This window comes from Podarcis vaucheri (genome assembly GCF_965113315.1).
Source record: "Podarcis vaucheri genome assembly, chromosome: 3".
Classification (NCBI taxonomy): domain Eukaryota; kingdom Metazoa; phylum Chordata; class Lepidosauria; order Squamata; family Lacertidae; genus Podarcis; species Podarcis vaucheri.
The window spans coordinates 38669464-38685406 of NC_138761.1; the positions used below are offsets into that span (position 1 = coordinate 38669464).

The 15943-nt window shown below is 40.5% G+C and overlaps 1 protein-coding gene across 1 annotated transcript in view; it reads right to left on the reverse strand.

The window, feature by feature from the left end:
* Positions 1-2134: 2134 nt before the first annotated feature.
* The window catches only part of DNAH8 (dynein axonemal heavy chain 8), a 148671-nt gene continuing 134862 nt past the window's right edge, over positions 2135-15943 (reverse strand). The window contains exons 88-93 of the mRNA XM_082214788.1: positions 14246-14406; positions 11925-12081; positions 6934-7086; positions 6652-6841; positions 4145-4266; positions 2135-2651 (exon numbers count right to left, since the gene is read on the reverse strand). Of these exons, the coding sequence (XP_082070914.1) occupies positions 2364-2651; positions 4145-4266; positions 6652-6841; positions 6934-7086; positions 11925-12081; positions 14246-14406 (1071 nt within the window). The 3' untranslated portion in view covers positions 2135-2363. The remainder of the gene's footprint in view (positions 2652-4144; positions 4267-6651; positions 6842-6933; positions 7087-11924; positions 12082-14245; positions 14407-15943) is intronic.

The window sequence follows — 15943 nt, forward strand, 5'->3', positions numbered from 1 at the left end:
CTTCAGCGAGCACTGGGAAGTCCCCTAAGCTTGCATATTTCTCCTTGTGTGTAGATGGTTCCATTTTAGAAATATAATGCTTCGCACTCAGGAGAATCCTGTTTGCATGATAATATCTCAGAACTTATCTCAGTAAGAAATATATACTGCTCCCATTTCCTAAAGCCCATAGCAAGTCAGTTGATATTCACTCTCACAAGCTTCTCCTACAACGTACTGAGCAATTCTAACAGGAGGGAGGGGATTCCTTGGGGAAGGACTGGACTCCATTGGTAGAGCATCCCATCTGCCCTGCATGCAGAAGGTCCCTGGTTAAATCCCTTGTGTCTCAAGGTAGGGCTGGGGAAGAACCCTGCCTGAAACCCTGGAGAGCCACTGCCAGTCAGTGTGGACAATACTGAGCTGGGTGGACCAATGATCTGACTCTGTATAAGGCTGTTACCTATCCAGTGCCAGATCCAAAGTCCTAAATGTTCATGGCAGCCTGGCTGGAAGGTAAGGAGAGTCTGTGCTTTTGGATTTTTCCCTTCTGGTTGTCCCTCCCATTGATTCCAATGGGTGGGAAATTACCAGGCCAGCTCCAGAACTGTTTAGGGGCATTTTGGGGCAGCAGGATATCTGAAAAGGGGAAGACTTAGAAACCCGTGGATTTATGTCCTCTTCTAATATGTTCCTAACATCCATCTAATTCAGTAGTGTCTACATCAACTTGCAGCAGTCCTCCGGGATGTCAGACAAGGGGGCTGTTCTATCTCCCCTACCAGGAACCCATCCTGTGAAGATTCCCTGTATCTTTTCCAGTGTTCAACATTAAAGAGCAGTTCCTTTGCATGAGGAGCCTAAACCTCAGAGCATAGTGACAGGTTCCCTGGTTAGCTGTTTCACAACATTGCATAACCACATCTGATATAGTTTGGTTAGATTCCAGAGGGGGTTTGGATATTACTTCTGCCTGTCAGGCTGCTTTTATATATTAAAGGTGAACCACAAGTATATTGAAAGACTTACCAGCTGCAATTGGCTTCCCGTGGAGTAAGCATCCTACTTACTGCTTGTTTCTTTGACTGAAGTGAACAGGTGCTTGAGTGCAATGACAATCAGCCGCTTGACTCGCAAACCCTGGCAGCTTAGTCAATGACTTCTTCTGCCCTAGGACTCTGAGAGGTGAATTCTGAACAAACTCTGCATTAGGATTAATAATAAATGTCTCATCTTACCTGGTCACTTAATGATTATTACAGTATTTAGACTCTGTGTCCTCGCAGTGCTGTGAACAAAATCCTTTTTTTTTCTTTTTTACTAACCAGAAGAGAGAAATCATTATTGATCTCAGAATGAGTAAGAACTCTCTCCACACACACCCCAATAAATATGTGACTCTTGGCATTAGATTAGGCTGTGTTTGGTTCTATATTTACTGGAACTTAATACACACACACACAATTTGTATCACCAAACCAACTTCAAAGCAAACTCAAAGGATCCAAATGACAAATGAATAGCATTTACCTACAAGTATTTATAATTGGTAAGCATTCTGGTATCTGACAAGTTCTCCTAGGGTTAGAAGGAAATGTTTCTTGTTGACTATCAAAGGTATGCACAATACTTTTGCTGGGCCAAGTACTGTTAGCGTTTGATCTCCAGTAAGCACATCTGAAAGTAGTGGCAGAGAGGGTGGGGGGAGTTCCTGAGAAGGAAATCTCCCCAATCAAATATATTGCAATATCAACCATTATCCTGTTTATGTTGACTGTGATGAATAGCTCACTTAAGCCACCGTTTCTTCAACTTCATTTTATTTAATTCCATTGTCTTTAATGCTGCAAAAAATTGCTTAAAAAGAAGTTTGTTGGTGTAAGTGGTTTGTCTTTTTCAGAGAAAAAAAAACGATTAACAATTTGTATTATGGGAACGATTTATATCCATTCAACAGTTTCTGATAGGCAGTCTGATTCACAAAAAAGTCAAAATAGGGTACCTAGATTTGTGCCAGTTTAGTTCCACTGATCTTCCCAATGTGTGGGCTACTAAATCTAAATACAGCATAATTCTTTCATTAACTAGGCTAATATGTTCCACTAACAATAAAATAGTAAGTGGAAAGCTGTGGAAATTAAAACGCAAAACTAGATTTTTCTGTTTGGCAAGAGAAAAATTTAATATAGTTGACAAAAGCCAGAATACCAAAGCATAACTGTACAAGGTAGAATTGTTGGAAATAATAAAGCAAATGGGACTTTCTGGGGGAAGAGAATAGTTAATAATGGATAAAAGTCTATTTGTGTGCCCCTTTAATAATAAAGTTTAAATGATTGATATATCTTATTTTGGTGTATTTGTCAAAATCAAAGGATCAGGCTTTATTTGACGTCACACAGGAGGGCTACTCCTCTCAGTATCCAGTGATCTGGAGAGACAGTTGTCCTTAGGTAGATTGCAGTAATGTAGGTCAAATCGGTTCTCCTTGGCTTCTTGTAGATGGGGCAAACATAGAGTTTAGGGTCTCTTGGGCCAGTTGTATTAATCGCAAATATATGCACAACAGGAAGCACAGTGAAAAGAATCTTCGCCGTTGATTCAGTGAGTTTATTATTACGTCTATCCCATCCAGCTCCATCCAAATACAATCCATAAATATATACCCCTTCCTGTGTGAAAAGAATTTGATGTTTATTATGCATAGAAAAGTGTCTGCTTTTAAAATTACAACATGACTGTTTGACTTAACCTATTCAATATAAGATGTGGCATAATTAGCAAAGTTTGAAATCATAATAAAAAATTGATCCACAAAGTTCCTGAAATTGCACTAAATGGGAATGAAAAATGTTAAGATATTGAGCTCACCAAAAAGAGAAAATAACTAACTGTTTTAAGGCACAACAGCAGGTAGGTCTTACAGCAGGAGTCCTGGACTGCTATGTGGAAGGGCTAACAGCTCCTCGCTTTTTTCTTTTTCTTTTTAAACCCTCTATGGTCTTCTGCAAGTCTTATCTGGGGTGGGGGAGGGATTTTTTTCCAACTCCAAATAACAGATTAAATATAGCTACTGTGCCTTCATGGTCTGAAGACAACATGAGGCCACCCCCTTGTTGATGCCAAACAGCTCTGGGTCTGGCTAGTGCCTGAAACACCTGTATACTGCCTTGGATTCCATGGTGAGGGGAAGACAATATATAATTTTTAAAGAAAATAAATAAATAAAACACTTGAGTGTGATAATTAATATAACAATTATGGGAGGATACACCCAGAAAAGAAAATGCATTCAGGGCAATGTTTCTTCACCTTTTAGCCTATCAGGTGTATCAGGATTCTATAATATGATCAATATAAAAGAGTTATAACATGGTGCCCTCCAGATGCTTTGGAGTAAAACTTCCATCCATTCCAGCCAATGTAACCAATGGTCTGGGAGTTGTAGTACAAAACATGATGGCTACCCTTGCTTATTTACAGGCACAAGCAATAGTGTAGTAAAATGTACGGTGAGGATCACAATGAATAGTTTTACCACTTCGTTACCATATAACACAGTCGTGAATTTCATAAGAATAGGTGACCAGGAATTCCACTGTGAGTTCATGAAATGCCATGCAAGTGGGTACAGAATACTCTAACCCCCCACTTCACCAAACCCATTTGGTTTCAATGCTAGTCAAGGAAGAAGAAAAGTCTATTTCTCCATAACCATTGCAGAAATGCAGCATGCTGGTTGGTGGAGGGAGGATAAATTACTCTGTTCTTATGTCTGTCTATTTAGCAGATGGCATTTTAAAAACCTAACCTCTTAAGAGGCTAGAAGTCTAGGTTTCCATGCTTGCTATGCAAAAAGGCTGCTTCTAGGCTCTTATCAAGCCAGGAAAGAGAGAGAGAGAGAGAGAGAGAGAGAGAGAGAGAGAGAGAGAGAGAGAGAGAGAGATTAGCAATCCTGTTTGTCATCCTGTTTGTGCAGGGACTTCCACTTGCACAGTGCTTCTGGGTTTCCCCAAACCCTTCAGAGCAGACTGTTGAGGAGGAGAGGGAGGGAAGTTCCAGTGCACAAGTGGAAGTCCTTGAGCAAGCTGAATTATTTCATTGGATGCAACTCCTATGAGTAAGTTCTGAAATTAATGCCAAAATATAAATACATCACACATACAGGAGGGGCTGTTGTGATTTCTTCTCTAGCTTGTTTCAGCACTTCATTGTGGATAGTTACTGTATCCAAAGCCCATCCTTTATGTGCTCGAGTCACTTCCTGCCTCATAGCTGTTAGGAAACCTGCAAAGTGGATGAAAAAACAAGGCAAGTTAAATACAACATTTTCTGTTATCTGTCTTCCGGCTGCAGTGCTTTATGGTAAAAGCATTCATGGTGTAAAAAAGCACACTAAAACTCTCAGCAGCAAATTACCAACAAAAGATATGGAATAAATAAGAAGAAATGAGAAAAGCAAGAACAGTGGAACTATAGGCTACAACTATTGTTATTTATTAGTGAATTAATAGTAACAACATCTAGTGGCTACAGCAAATATTAAGGATTTGAAAAACCAGAAACTGTAATCAAAAGAAGCCGCTTATTGGCCTTACTGGGACTGGAAAGTATTATGGGCTTTGGAGGCCAAGAAGCACTGCTGCATTTTATATCTAAAGAACCAAAATGCTTTCAAAATTTAAATCATTTGTTGCCAAACAAATATTCTCTGAAGGTTTTATCTGTTCTTTGAAGCTAATCAGTTTTGTTTAGAAATTACACAGTAGCATTCATCAGTCTACCTCAGTACAAGATAGTCATTAAACCACAGAAAATGGCAAATTGTTTTATTTTACTGTTCTTTCTTCCCAGTCTTACACCTTTACTTATTTCTTTCCCCCTTACTTTTCTGAAAATATCTAAGAGTTCAATCCTATAAATGTCTGTTAAAAAGATAAGTCCCATTAACTTCTTTCCTGGTAAGTGGCTATAGAATTGTGGCCTAAATGTCCCTTGGTAAATAGAAACTGGTTGCCAAGATAGTATGGGAAAATAAATTGGCATGCAACCAACCATGCAAACCCATGATGAAATGCTGTCTTGCTAACAGGGCATATGCCAAAAATGGAGAAATACTTGACAACAATGTATGCATGTTGATTTTCATCCATCTGAGAGACTATATTACTTGCTAGAATATACAATATATTCTATTTTGGTTCCAGAAAATTAAATCCTACAGTGGAGGTCATACAGGGGAAATGTTTACAATTTGCACTTTTGGAAGAACTTGCATCTATGTCCTATGGGACACCACAGTCTTTTGGATAATATAATAATTGGAAATGCTACTTTTGCATCAATTTGACAGAAGCTAGAGAGTTCCAGAAAGACATCTACTTCTGCTTCAGTGACTATGCAAATGCCTTTGACTGTGTCGACCACAGCAAACTATGGCAAGTTCTTAAAGAAATGGGAGTGCCTGATCACCTCATCTGTCTCCTGAGAAATCTCTATGTGGGACAAGAAGCTACAGTTAGAACTGGATATGGAACAACTGATTGGTTCAAAATTGGGAAAGGAGTATGGCAAGGCTGTATATTGTCTCCCTGCTTATTTAACTTATATGCAGAATTCATCATGCGAAAGGTTGGACTGGATGAATCCCTAGCCAGAATTAAGATTGCCAGAAGAAATATCAACAATCTCAGATATGCAGATGACACAACCTTGATGGCAGAAAGTGAGGAGGAATTAAAGAACCTTTTAATGAGGGTGAAAGAGGAGAGTGCAAAATATGGTCTGAAGCTCAACATAAAAAAAACGAAGATCATGGCCCCTGGTCCCATCACCTCCTGGAAAAATAGAAGGGGAAGAAATGGAAGCAGTGAGAGATTTTACTTTCTTGGGCTCCATGATCACTGCAGATGGTGACAGCAGCCATGAAATTAAAAGACGCCTGGTTCTTTGGAGAAAAGCAATGACAAACCTAGACAGCATCTTAAAAAGCAGAGACATCACCTTGCCAACAAAGGTCCGTATAGTAAAAGCTATGGTTTCCCCAGTAGTGATGTATGGAAGTGAGAGCTGGACCATAAAGAAGGCTGATCGCCGAAGAATTGATGCTTTTGAATTATGGTGCTGGAGGAGACTCTTGAGAGTCCCATGGACTGCAAGAAGACCAAACCTATCCATTCTGAAGGAAATCAGCCCTGAGTGCTCACTGGAAGGACAGATCCTGAAGCTGAAACTCCAATACTTTGGCCACCTCATGAGAAGAGAAGACTCACTGGAAAAGACCCTGATGTTGGGAAAGATGGAGGGCACAAGGAGAAGGGGACAACAGAGGACAAGATGGTTGGATAGTGTTCTCAAAGCTACCAGCATGCGATTGACCAAACTGCGGGAGGCAGTGGAAGACAGGAGTGTCTGGCGTGCTCTGGTCCATGGGGGTCACGAAGAGTCGGGCACGATTAAACGACTAAACAACAACATTAGGAGTTATTATACTTTACATACATATTATTACATACATATTAGAAATGTAAATTTTCTTTGTAGAAATGAAAAAGCCTCTGAATGTATTTGATCCCTTCCCCCACCCTCTGAGAATCACACTACAACAGGGTAAATTAAACTGTAGCTAAATGCAGAATAATGTACAGTTAATTTTACCCTTCTAATTCTTACCCTGAGGATTAAAGAATCCAGTCATCCAAAATACAGGAGGCCTCCCTTCAAATATCCAGATGCGAAACTGATTGTTTCTCTCTAGAAGTTCAGTAAACCAGAAGCCAAGTGTGGAAGAATCCCAAGATACACGTTTCCAAAGTTTAGGAATCCGAGCATCGTACATGTTATCAAGCGCATCTCTTAAATTCTGAAGAAATTAAAAACAAAAAATTAGTGGCCCTGATATGAGGTGCATTAGTTTTAAAATGAGTAGTCTTACATAATGATGGACTAGGTTACCTCACTCATAATAATAGTTCCTTCTATGGCGAGCTTAAGGTCACTTAGACTGGTTCGAACTATTTTGATAACCTTTTGCATTCGGTCAATTTCTTGACGAAGAAAAATATTCATAGAATTAAGATGTCCCATTTTTATTAAGCGGGCTTTCACCTAAATAGGAAGTTAAGAGAAAGTAATCCAGTCAATAAAGCATTTAGAGTAACAGTAGGGAAATAATTATATTTTGCACCGTTTCTGTTTATGATTTGTGGGGCTGGGGCTAGGCGAGTGGCCAACATAACAGGTACCAAGGCATCTTATTCTTCACAAATCATCTCACTCCCATCTGAGACCAACACAGGTTTTGCATTCTCCACAGCTCTTATACGAATGAGAGACCAGTCTCCTGTTACAGTACGGCATCCACGACAAGTGTGGGCTGACACAGCCCCACTGATGGCTTCTGCTTTGATAGTACTTTGATGACTGGGTCCAGCTTCTGGTCCACCATCACCAGCTGGGCATTTCAACAATTATTGAGAAGCAGCAGGATCTCTCCATAGAAAAAAAAAAACCTGAGACATATCTATTGGGCATAATAGGGAGTGATATTCCACAGAATAAGAAGAAAAGAATTTTTTTTATATGCCACAGTTGCCGCCAAAATAGTTCTAGCCAGCAACTGGAAAGGCACGACAGTACCCTCTAAAGAAGAATGGGCTTTATAAACCAAGTGAATACATAGAGTTGGCAAAATTAACAGCAATTATAAGATCTCAAACAAATCAAAATTTAAAATCAGAATAGAAATGCTTCAAAGAATACATGGAAAAATGCTGCTCTTAAAAGAATATGTTAACGTGCAAAGTGGATGTGTGAATATAAATATAGGGTTAGCAAGTATAGCTTAAGTATGTAAGTATGTAAAGGAACGGTGAAAATTAAATCAGAAATGGTTGTAAGAGATGAAGATGAAGATTTTTAGAAATGCAATGAAATAATTAAATTAAAAATTAAGGAAGCCGAGCTGTGGTGGAGGGAGGTCACAGGGGTGTCTTGTTTTAGTTTGTATAGGTAGCATATGTGTTTCTATGTGTATTTGTGGTATCTGTATGTCTTTGTTCATGTATTTCCCCCCTTCAATAAAATATTAAAAAATTAAAATTTAAAAAACAATTATTGAGAAGCAGATTGTGTATGTTACTTGCAGATTAACGTCCACATGGAAAGTATGCAGATGCAGATGCATTTTACTGAGTGGTACCTGTGGTTCACCTCTCCCAGTATGCACTGCCTTGATATGGCTCTCCAAGGGCCAAGACAGAGGTCCTCCTAGACTGCTACTTGCAGTTTCTTTTACCAAAATGCCAGGGATTGGACCTGGGATCTTCTTCATGCAGAGCATGTTCCCTAACCCTGAGCTGTGACCTCTCGCTGTGTACATTACAAAGTGATGCATAAGACTCAAACGTGGCGTAAGCTCACAAAGTTTCCCCTTTGGATGGCACACTGGAAGTGCAAAAAAGGTGCATTACACGAATCCATGGGTAGGCAAACTAAGACCCACAGTCCGGATCCTGCCAAATCGCCTTCTAAATCCAGCCCGCAGATGGTCTGGGAATCAGCATGTTTTTACATGAGTAGAATGTGTCCTTTTATTTAAAATGAATCTCTGGGTTATTTGTCGGGCATAGGAATTCGTTCATTCCCCCCCCCCTTCAAAATATAGTCTGGCCCCCCACAAGGTCTGAGGGACAGTGGACTGGCCTCCTGCTGAAAAAGTTTGCTGACCCCTGCTGACTAATCACTTACACAGATCACTTATCTATCCCATACCCATGCTTGTTAAAAAATTCTGAAGTCAGTGTCACTTAGAACCAATTTGAAATTGCAGCATAGATACTGCTCTGCTAGCAAAAAGTTATCTTTTAAAAATTAATGCTTCACCCTGAAGGCTCGAAGCAGATTACAGAACTTTTAAAAACTGGGGGGAAACAGCCATAAAAATAAAATTTATAAAATGCTGTGACAAAAACAGATAATTAGTTGCAGAAGGAGGAGTTCTTGGAAGATGAAAATTAAGGAGGGGCGGGGGTGAGAAAAACTAAGAGAGTAGATAGTGAATAAGGGACAGAGACAAAGTGTACAGGAAGAGGAGTGGTCCAGTACAAAGATGTAAAGTAACCATAGGAAAATACCAACTCAGACACCACACACAGAAAAGCAACATTCATGTAGTGTAGAGCCAAGTGGGTTGAGGCACCAACAGCTTTGGGTCCATTGGGTCAAAGCCCCTTAGATCCACCTAGGGACTGACACTGTGGGGAAAATACAAGAGGCACACACCCCTGGCACAACCTGTGCCCTGACTGGTTAGCCAACAGGGCATGTGATGCGGCAGCAGATCTGCCACATGGCACCCTCCCCCACTTATGATTGCTCTACCCCGACATTTTTTAAAAAGAGCAATGTTTTGTCATGTTAGCTTTGAACTCTCCAGCATTTATAAGAGACTAAACCTCCTCCTCCACCCCCCACCATTACCCCATGATGAGTCAAGTTCAGAAAACACTTCTATATAGTCACCATTTACTTCAGTGGAGACTGCCCAGGGAGCAGTGCTTCAGGGATTGCACCCTAAATCCGTAGACTTTATGATCATCTGAGCTCTGATATATAAAGGGAATGACTATCTAGTTAGTGGAGAGAATACAATCATTGCATTCTTACATTTTATGTAAGATTCGTAGGCTATTCATTGCGGACAATGAGTATACCCATTAAATTCTGAGAAATAATTACTATGCCTCTGAAGTTGTGGTATCCCATATACTTAAGAAACAAATCCTTTATGGGTTTTTTAAGGAAGGAGAAATTACAACTTTAATATCATCATTACTCTTTCGTATTTCTTCTGGATTAATCTTGCAACTTTTTTTTTTTTGCATTGCCCTTGAAGAACCCATTGGATTTTTCAATAAGTGGCACAGATGGGCCAATGTTTGCAGCATCTTGACTATAAAAAGAGAAAATTATTCACTAATATGTACAGTTGTTTGAAGTTACTATAATCTGGGGATACACGTGACCTTTGATGTGATATATATAGAATCAAGGGAGCAATTCTCATTGGAAATTGATTAGCTAATACTTTTTCCTTAAGGTACAGCCATTAGATACACATCCAGCCAAATTCCTCTTCTAGCATCATAAAGGGACCTTTATGTTCCCTTTATGTAACCTTAGAGGATTTCCTATAACAGAATACCTAGGCGTAAGCTGAAACAGGTATCTGTATTTTACAAACAAACCTCTTACCCCAGTTTTAGTTATTGAACTGGGAGGTGCAAAACAGAAGAAAAGGTTTGTTCAGAGTAAAGCATTGTCCTCACTCTTATTTGGCTTCATGATATCATCATGCAGCCAAATCTGCCAGGCCATGTGATGACATAACATCATCATCATACTGTTCCCTTAATGGCTAGACTCACCTTAGGAAGATGCCCCCTTTTAAAGAAAAATGGCACCCAAACTACAAACTGGGGAATAAAGCAACGGAGAGCAGGACAGGTTCCCTTTTACTTCTAATGTGTAAAAGCTCAGCACAGCTGTAAGAATATTATCACAGCTCTATATATCTTACTTTTTAACAGAAGAGGTCTTTCAGGATCATGGCTGAAGCACAAAATTCATTAGTTGCTTTGACTGAAATCTTTGGGAATCAGCCAGCAGCTGCTGCCTGTTAAAAGAGTAGTCCCTTGGAACTACTGTACCGCCTAAGATGCTGCAAGATTCAGGAATCTATCATAGTACCTACTCACACTCAAGTCACAAGCAATACTCAAAGCAATTTATTTTAACTTAAATCTTAAGTTCTAATCTAATGGAAATGTTTCAGAACTTCAAAGCTGTGGTTATGAGTGTCTATCCCCTAAACTAGATAGGGGTGTGTGTGGGTGTGTGGGTGTGCGCTCCGATTCAGGATGTAGCTGCCAGAGTGATCACTTCAGCTGGCACTTGAAGTGTCAAGAACTCACAAATGCTTCTCTACTGACCAAGAAAAAGAGGAAAAGGCCAGGTCCTGTTGTTTATACCAGGTCCAATAAACTCATAGGCTTAATACATTGCAGGAGTCAATGATGCTCAACCCTGTCCTCCTCTGAGAGTAGGACTTCAAGGAAAAGCCCACAATCCCAGGCAGCTAATTAGGATGGACCCTAGCCTGGTTCTATCCCTGGAGAACACCATGTTTAACTCCAAATCCTTCATCAGGTATCCATTGATTTGTCTGATGAACTGTAGGCAACTATTTGGTGTGGTCTTTTTAGCTTAAATGTATATTTTGGGATGTTATCAGGTGTTCTAACCATTGGGCACTGGGTCTGATGAAACATAAACAGATCTAGATTTAATAACCTGATTAATAAGGTGACATTAAACCAGTCTGCCAGCTGGTATGTAATGGGAAACCATAGTTTGTTTAAACTAGGACTAGAAGAGCTTGTGAAGGAGGAGGAGTATGTGGACACTGTTCTCAGCTTACTAAACCCAGCATTATCACGACAAGATCATTATGTCTAAACTGGCCCATTATGTCTTCTTAAAGTATAACCTTTACATGATAGAAAATCCAGGAAAACATCTATCTTTTTTCTTTCTGTCTAGAAAAGGTAGATGTTTTTCCTGGATTTAAAGGTTATACTTTAAGAAGTTCCACACTTAGCAGTTTGTCCTAGGTATGGCTTATATCAACTCACAAACTACCCATTCCTCTTAAAAGTCCTTTGTTCCAGTTCTGGTTTGGCAAAGCTCTGCCTTTCCATCATGACCTTATGCTTGTTGTTTGCAACTTAGTGCATCCACTGCGGGCATGTGTGTTTGGTATTGTTCACAGCCACAGATGCCGATTTCTAGACCACCCAGAAGCTGCATCAGTCTCAAGAGCCCTGCCTCAAAAAAATTAGTATTCCCATGTCTGCAATTCTCTTGTAGAATTTAAAAACAGTCACCTCATGTGGTATGTAATCAGGAGGCAGCTTCTCAAGCATATCTTCAGCTAATCGATACACGATAGCTTCTCGAGTTTCCCCTACTCCACCTCCGCTTTCCTTTGGCTGAATATTGGTAATGGTGTTCAGGACATCAGATGCTGTGCTACTTTGATACCTAAGAGGAATTTTCAATAATATGCAGCAGAATATTAGTTTTGTTGCTAGGAAATGGACCCATGAAATTTGCACTTTGCAGTTCTTTGTTAAGAGTATTTTACTTTTGCAACTATTTTTGATAACAGATTTCTTTTCCTTCAATATCTGCAGTAAGAGAACCTGTTCTTTCTTCTTGCTTAAACTTTCTCAATTTGAGCATAAAAGAAGAGGGGAGGGGAGGCATTGTGACTCCAAAGGCTCATAGAATCATAGAATCATAGAGTTGGAAGAGACCACAAGGGCCATCGAGTCCAACCCCCTGCCAAGCAGGAAACACCATCAGAGCACTCCTGACATATGGTTGTCAAGCCTCTGCTTAAAGACCTCCAAAGAAGGAGACTCCACCACACTCCTTGGCAGCAAATTCCACTGTCGAACAGCTCTTACTGTCAGGAAGTTCTTCCTAATGTTTAGGTGGAATCTTCTTTCTTGTAGTTTGGATCCATTGCTCCGTGTCCGCTTCTCATGCTACAATGAACCTTGGGTCGTTGTGATGTCTGAGTGCAACTAGGAATAGCTGTTCTCTGGCAATCCGCAATACTCTACTCTACTCTACTCTACAATGCTAAAAAGACTCAGTTTTATTTACAAGGAAACGAACCAATGAATTTCATGTACATTTCAGAAAGGCAAAGAAACAATGCCAAGCTGCCTCTTGCAGGGATCTTTCAGGAAATTCCCAGAGCAGCAACACACCAACTACTCAAAACCTAAAATGCCACTTTGCAGCTTCTTTCAGCATTTTCTCCCAAAACTGTTTGATGGGTAGTTTAAATGAGATGCCAATGGTGAGTGATAAACTCAGCCTATAAAGCAATATACAAACAAATACATCTGCTGCATTGATAGTTTCATTAGCATTTCGAGCGATATAGTGGCAGCCCCACATTCAGAGCTCAAGAGAGCAGTGCTTGACATGCTATTACACAGGCAACTTATACTTCTTACTTAGCCCTGAGTTGTGGGTTTCAAGCCCTATATTGGGCTAAAGATTCCTGCAATGCACGGGGGTTTGGGCTAGATGATTCTTGTGCTCCCTTCTAACTCTGATTCTATGATTCCAGCTCTTTTACACCTCAGGGCTGCTTCTCACATTACTTTTGAAAGACATGGATATAATTACATGAGGCATGCTTACACCTGAATAATAATGAAATGTCAAAACGATAATACGTGTTGTAATATAATACAAAATGTCAAAGCCATAGCTCTTTAGGCATGAATCTTCAGATATGGGCACTCCCCCTGAGAATTCACTTCTGCCTTTCTGAGGTAACTTAAGGACTAGACTCTGTCCTCTACAGTAAAACTTTTGAAACCCCAAAGTAAATATCACTTTTAATAACTGAGTGTTCAAACCTGTTAATAACACTGTTGAAATGTTTGACCAGATTTTAACAATCACAGAAATGCTAAGTGTGAGCATATTGGCCAAAAGCATAATTCATGACAGAATCATAGGAATAACATAAAAAACTAATAAAATATTATGATGACTAATTACATCCTGTAGCAGATGTGCAGTATTTGAAGCAGAAAATAACAAACAACCTGCCAGGTATTTAAGGATAAAAAGTGACTAAATAAAAGATAACATTCAAAATGCAGTTATCAGGTAAGATTGAAATTCCATCGTTAAATTCAAAGAACTTCATGAGAACTAATGAAATAATATCATTTTTGCAGTCTGTTTGATCCAAGTTCATCTTGTGTAAATGTCAACTAAATTATTTAGTACAACTGAGTGGGAACAAAAGTGTTGCTAGAAGTGTTAGAACATATGGAAAAGCTCTCTGTTCATAGGATAATCACATTTTGAAAATTGTTAAAAGTAACGTTTAACCTGGAAAGTGTTAAGTTGGGGTAATATCCAGTTATGATGTTCCACTTGTACAACCAACTTCCACTTTTGCAAATGGGACTTTCCCTTAATTCCCTCCCACAGACCAGCATGATGCTGGATTGTTCCCTTAATCTTGAAAAAGTCCAGAAAGGCTCTCTTAAATATTCTGGTATATGTGAATACTGTAGATTTCCAGTATACTTCATTACTTAGAATATATTTTTAAAAGTGATTAAAGAAAAACTTGAAGAATTTCCATCTTTGCTAAAAACCCACTTACGTAATGTCTGCATTAGGATGAAGACCAAATACTTCTGGGCTGTCCATTGATGGGAGAGTTGAAATATATTCATGATACTGTTCCAGAGTTTTGCACACTGGTATTTTATAACCAGTGTAAAAACAGAATGTATTCTCAAACATCTTCTCACTGAACCAGACCTAAACAAAAACGGGGGGGGGGGGTTGAAATTTAAGTTTGTTAAGAATTAAGTGCTGGATTGTTGAGAATGGGGTACACAAGGACAGAAAGCAGAAGCCATCAAATGTTGGCAAAGTGCTCCTGTCCTGATCCAGAGGAGCTCACAGAGTAAAGAATGTTGGTTGTTGTGTGCCCAGGCGCAGTCCCCCACCTCCCGGGAGCCAGCCCTCAATTAAACAAAATGAAACACAGACAATATATTTTGGGATAAAAAATTGGCCACAACCTTATTGAATTCCAGATGTAGGAAACCTTGGCTTAGGTATCCCTCTCAGCCCCATGCTGGGGTCTGAGGCACGGCAGTGTCAGTCAGGAATATGGGAACACTGCAAAGTGTGTGTTTACACAGCTGGTCCCCTTTCCACGTTGCAGAGAGGAGTTCTCAGTGCGCTTGTGGACAGAGACTCCCCTCAATACCCCTTTAATGGGGGCCCTGATATTGCCGCTGCAGAAGGGGTGAGTCACCATGCCACCCCTTTGTTGACTGTTGGACAAAAGGATTCTGCCCAAGGCCTAAAACCGCCAAAGTTGTGACAATTGCTATGGGGAAGGCAAAACCTGCAGAGCAGGGAAAATTCCTTCCCGGCTCTGAAAGACAGCAACCATCATCCGACCACAGCAACACCCATGAACCTGGAAGAAGAAAACTTAGCCTGTAACAAAGGAAACATTTAGAGTGAGGGCTGTGTGGGTGACGCTCCAAGGGCCAACTGCACAGTCAGCATCAACTCCTGCTACTTTTAAGCCACAGGAGCGGACTAGAGTGAAGCCTTAGCAGGCGCGATCCACTCCTGAGGCTCCGCCCCATTAGTTGAACTGGCCCCTTCGGTGGGAAAAAACAGTGTTGCTGTGCCGACCACTGGTGTGATGTGGCCCGGGGACGATGGCGGGCCCCACGCCAGGCTGCAAACCCCACCCACCCACCGCCAGGAAGCTGGTGAGCTGGCATTTCAGTACCGTGGAGAGTCCCAAATGAGCAATTTGTTCCTACAAGGGTTGGGTGCAAACTGAGACTTTTTGAGCCTCTGTCACCATCTTCTTTTGGAGAACTAGTGTCTCTTAAAGGGCCACCCCTTTGGCATCCAATCAGGCACCTCTCCTTTATTGCATGGCCTCCTACCTGGTGTTCACCATACACACTTGCACTGGTGAAGTACTGTGAAAGACACATGGTTCCTCAGGCCCAGAGGGTCCTGCACCAGTTGTATGGGTTCTAATCCTGTGGCATCTAATTTCAATGAGGTCCTGCCTGCCACCCTCAGGTTCAGTTGTCCTCTGGTTACCAGCATCTGACCCAAAAAGCCAGGAATCTGCTCTGGCTTCTTTGCTGGTCACTGCTAGACTCTGAGGTCATGACAGCACAATCCTACTGATGTACACCAACCAACATCCCCAAACCTACTCATTAAATGCATAGGATATTAGCTTGTTATATGAATAACTGAAAGCCTACTGCTTTAAAAACAAAACATAGCAATGGCTTTAATACATTGATTT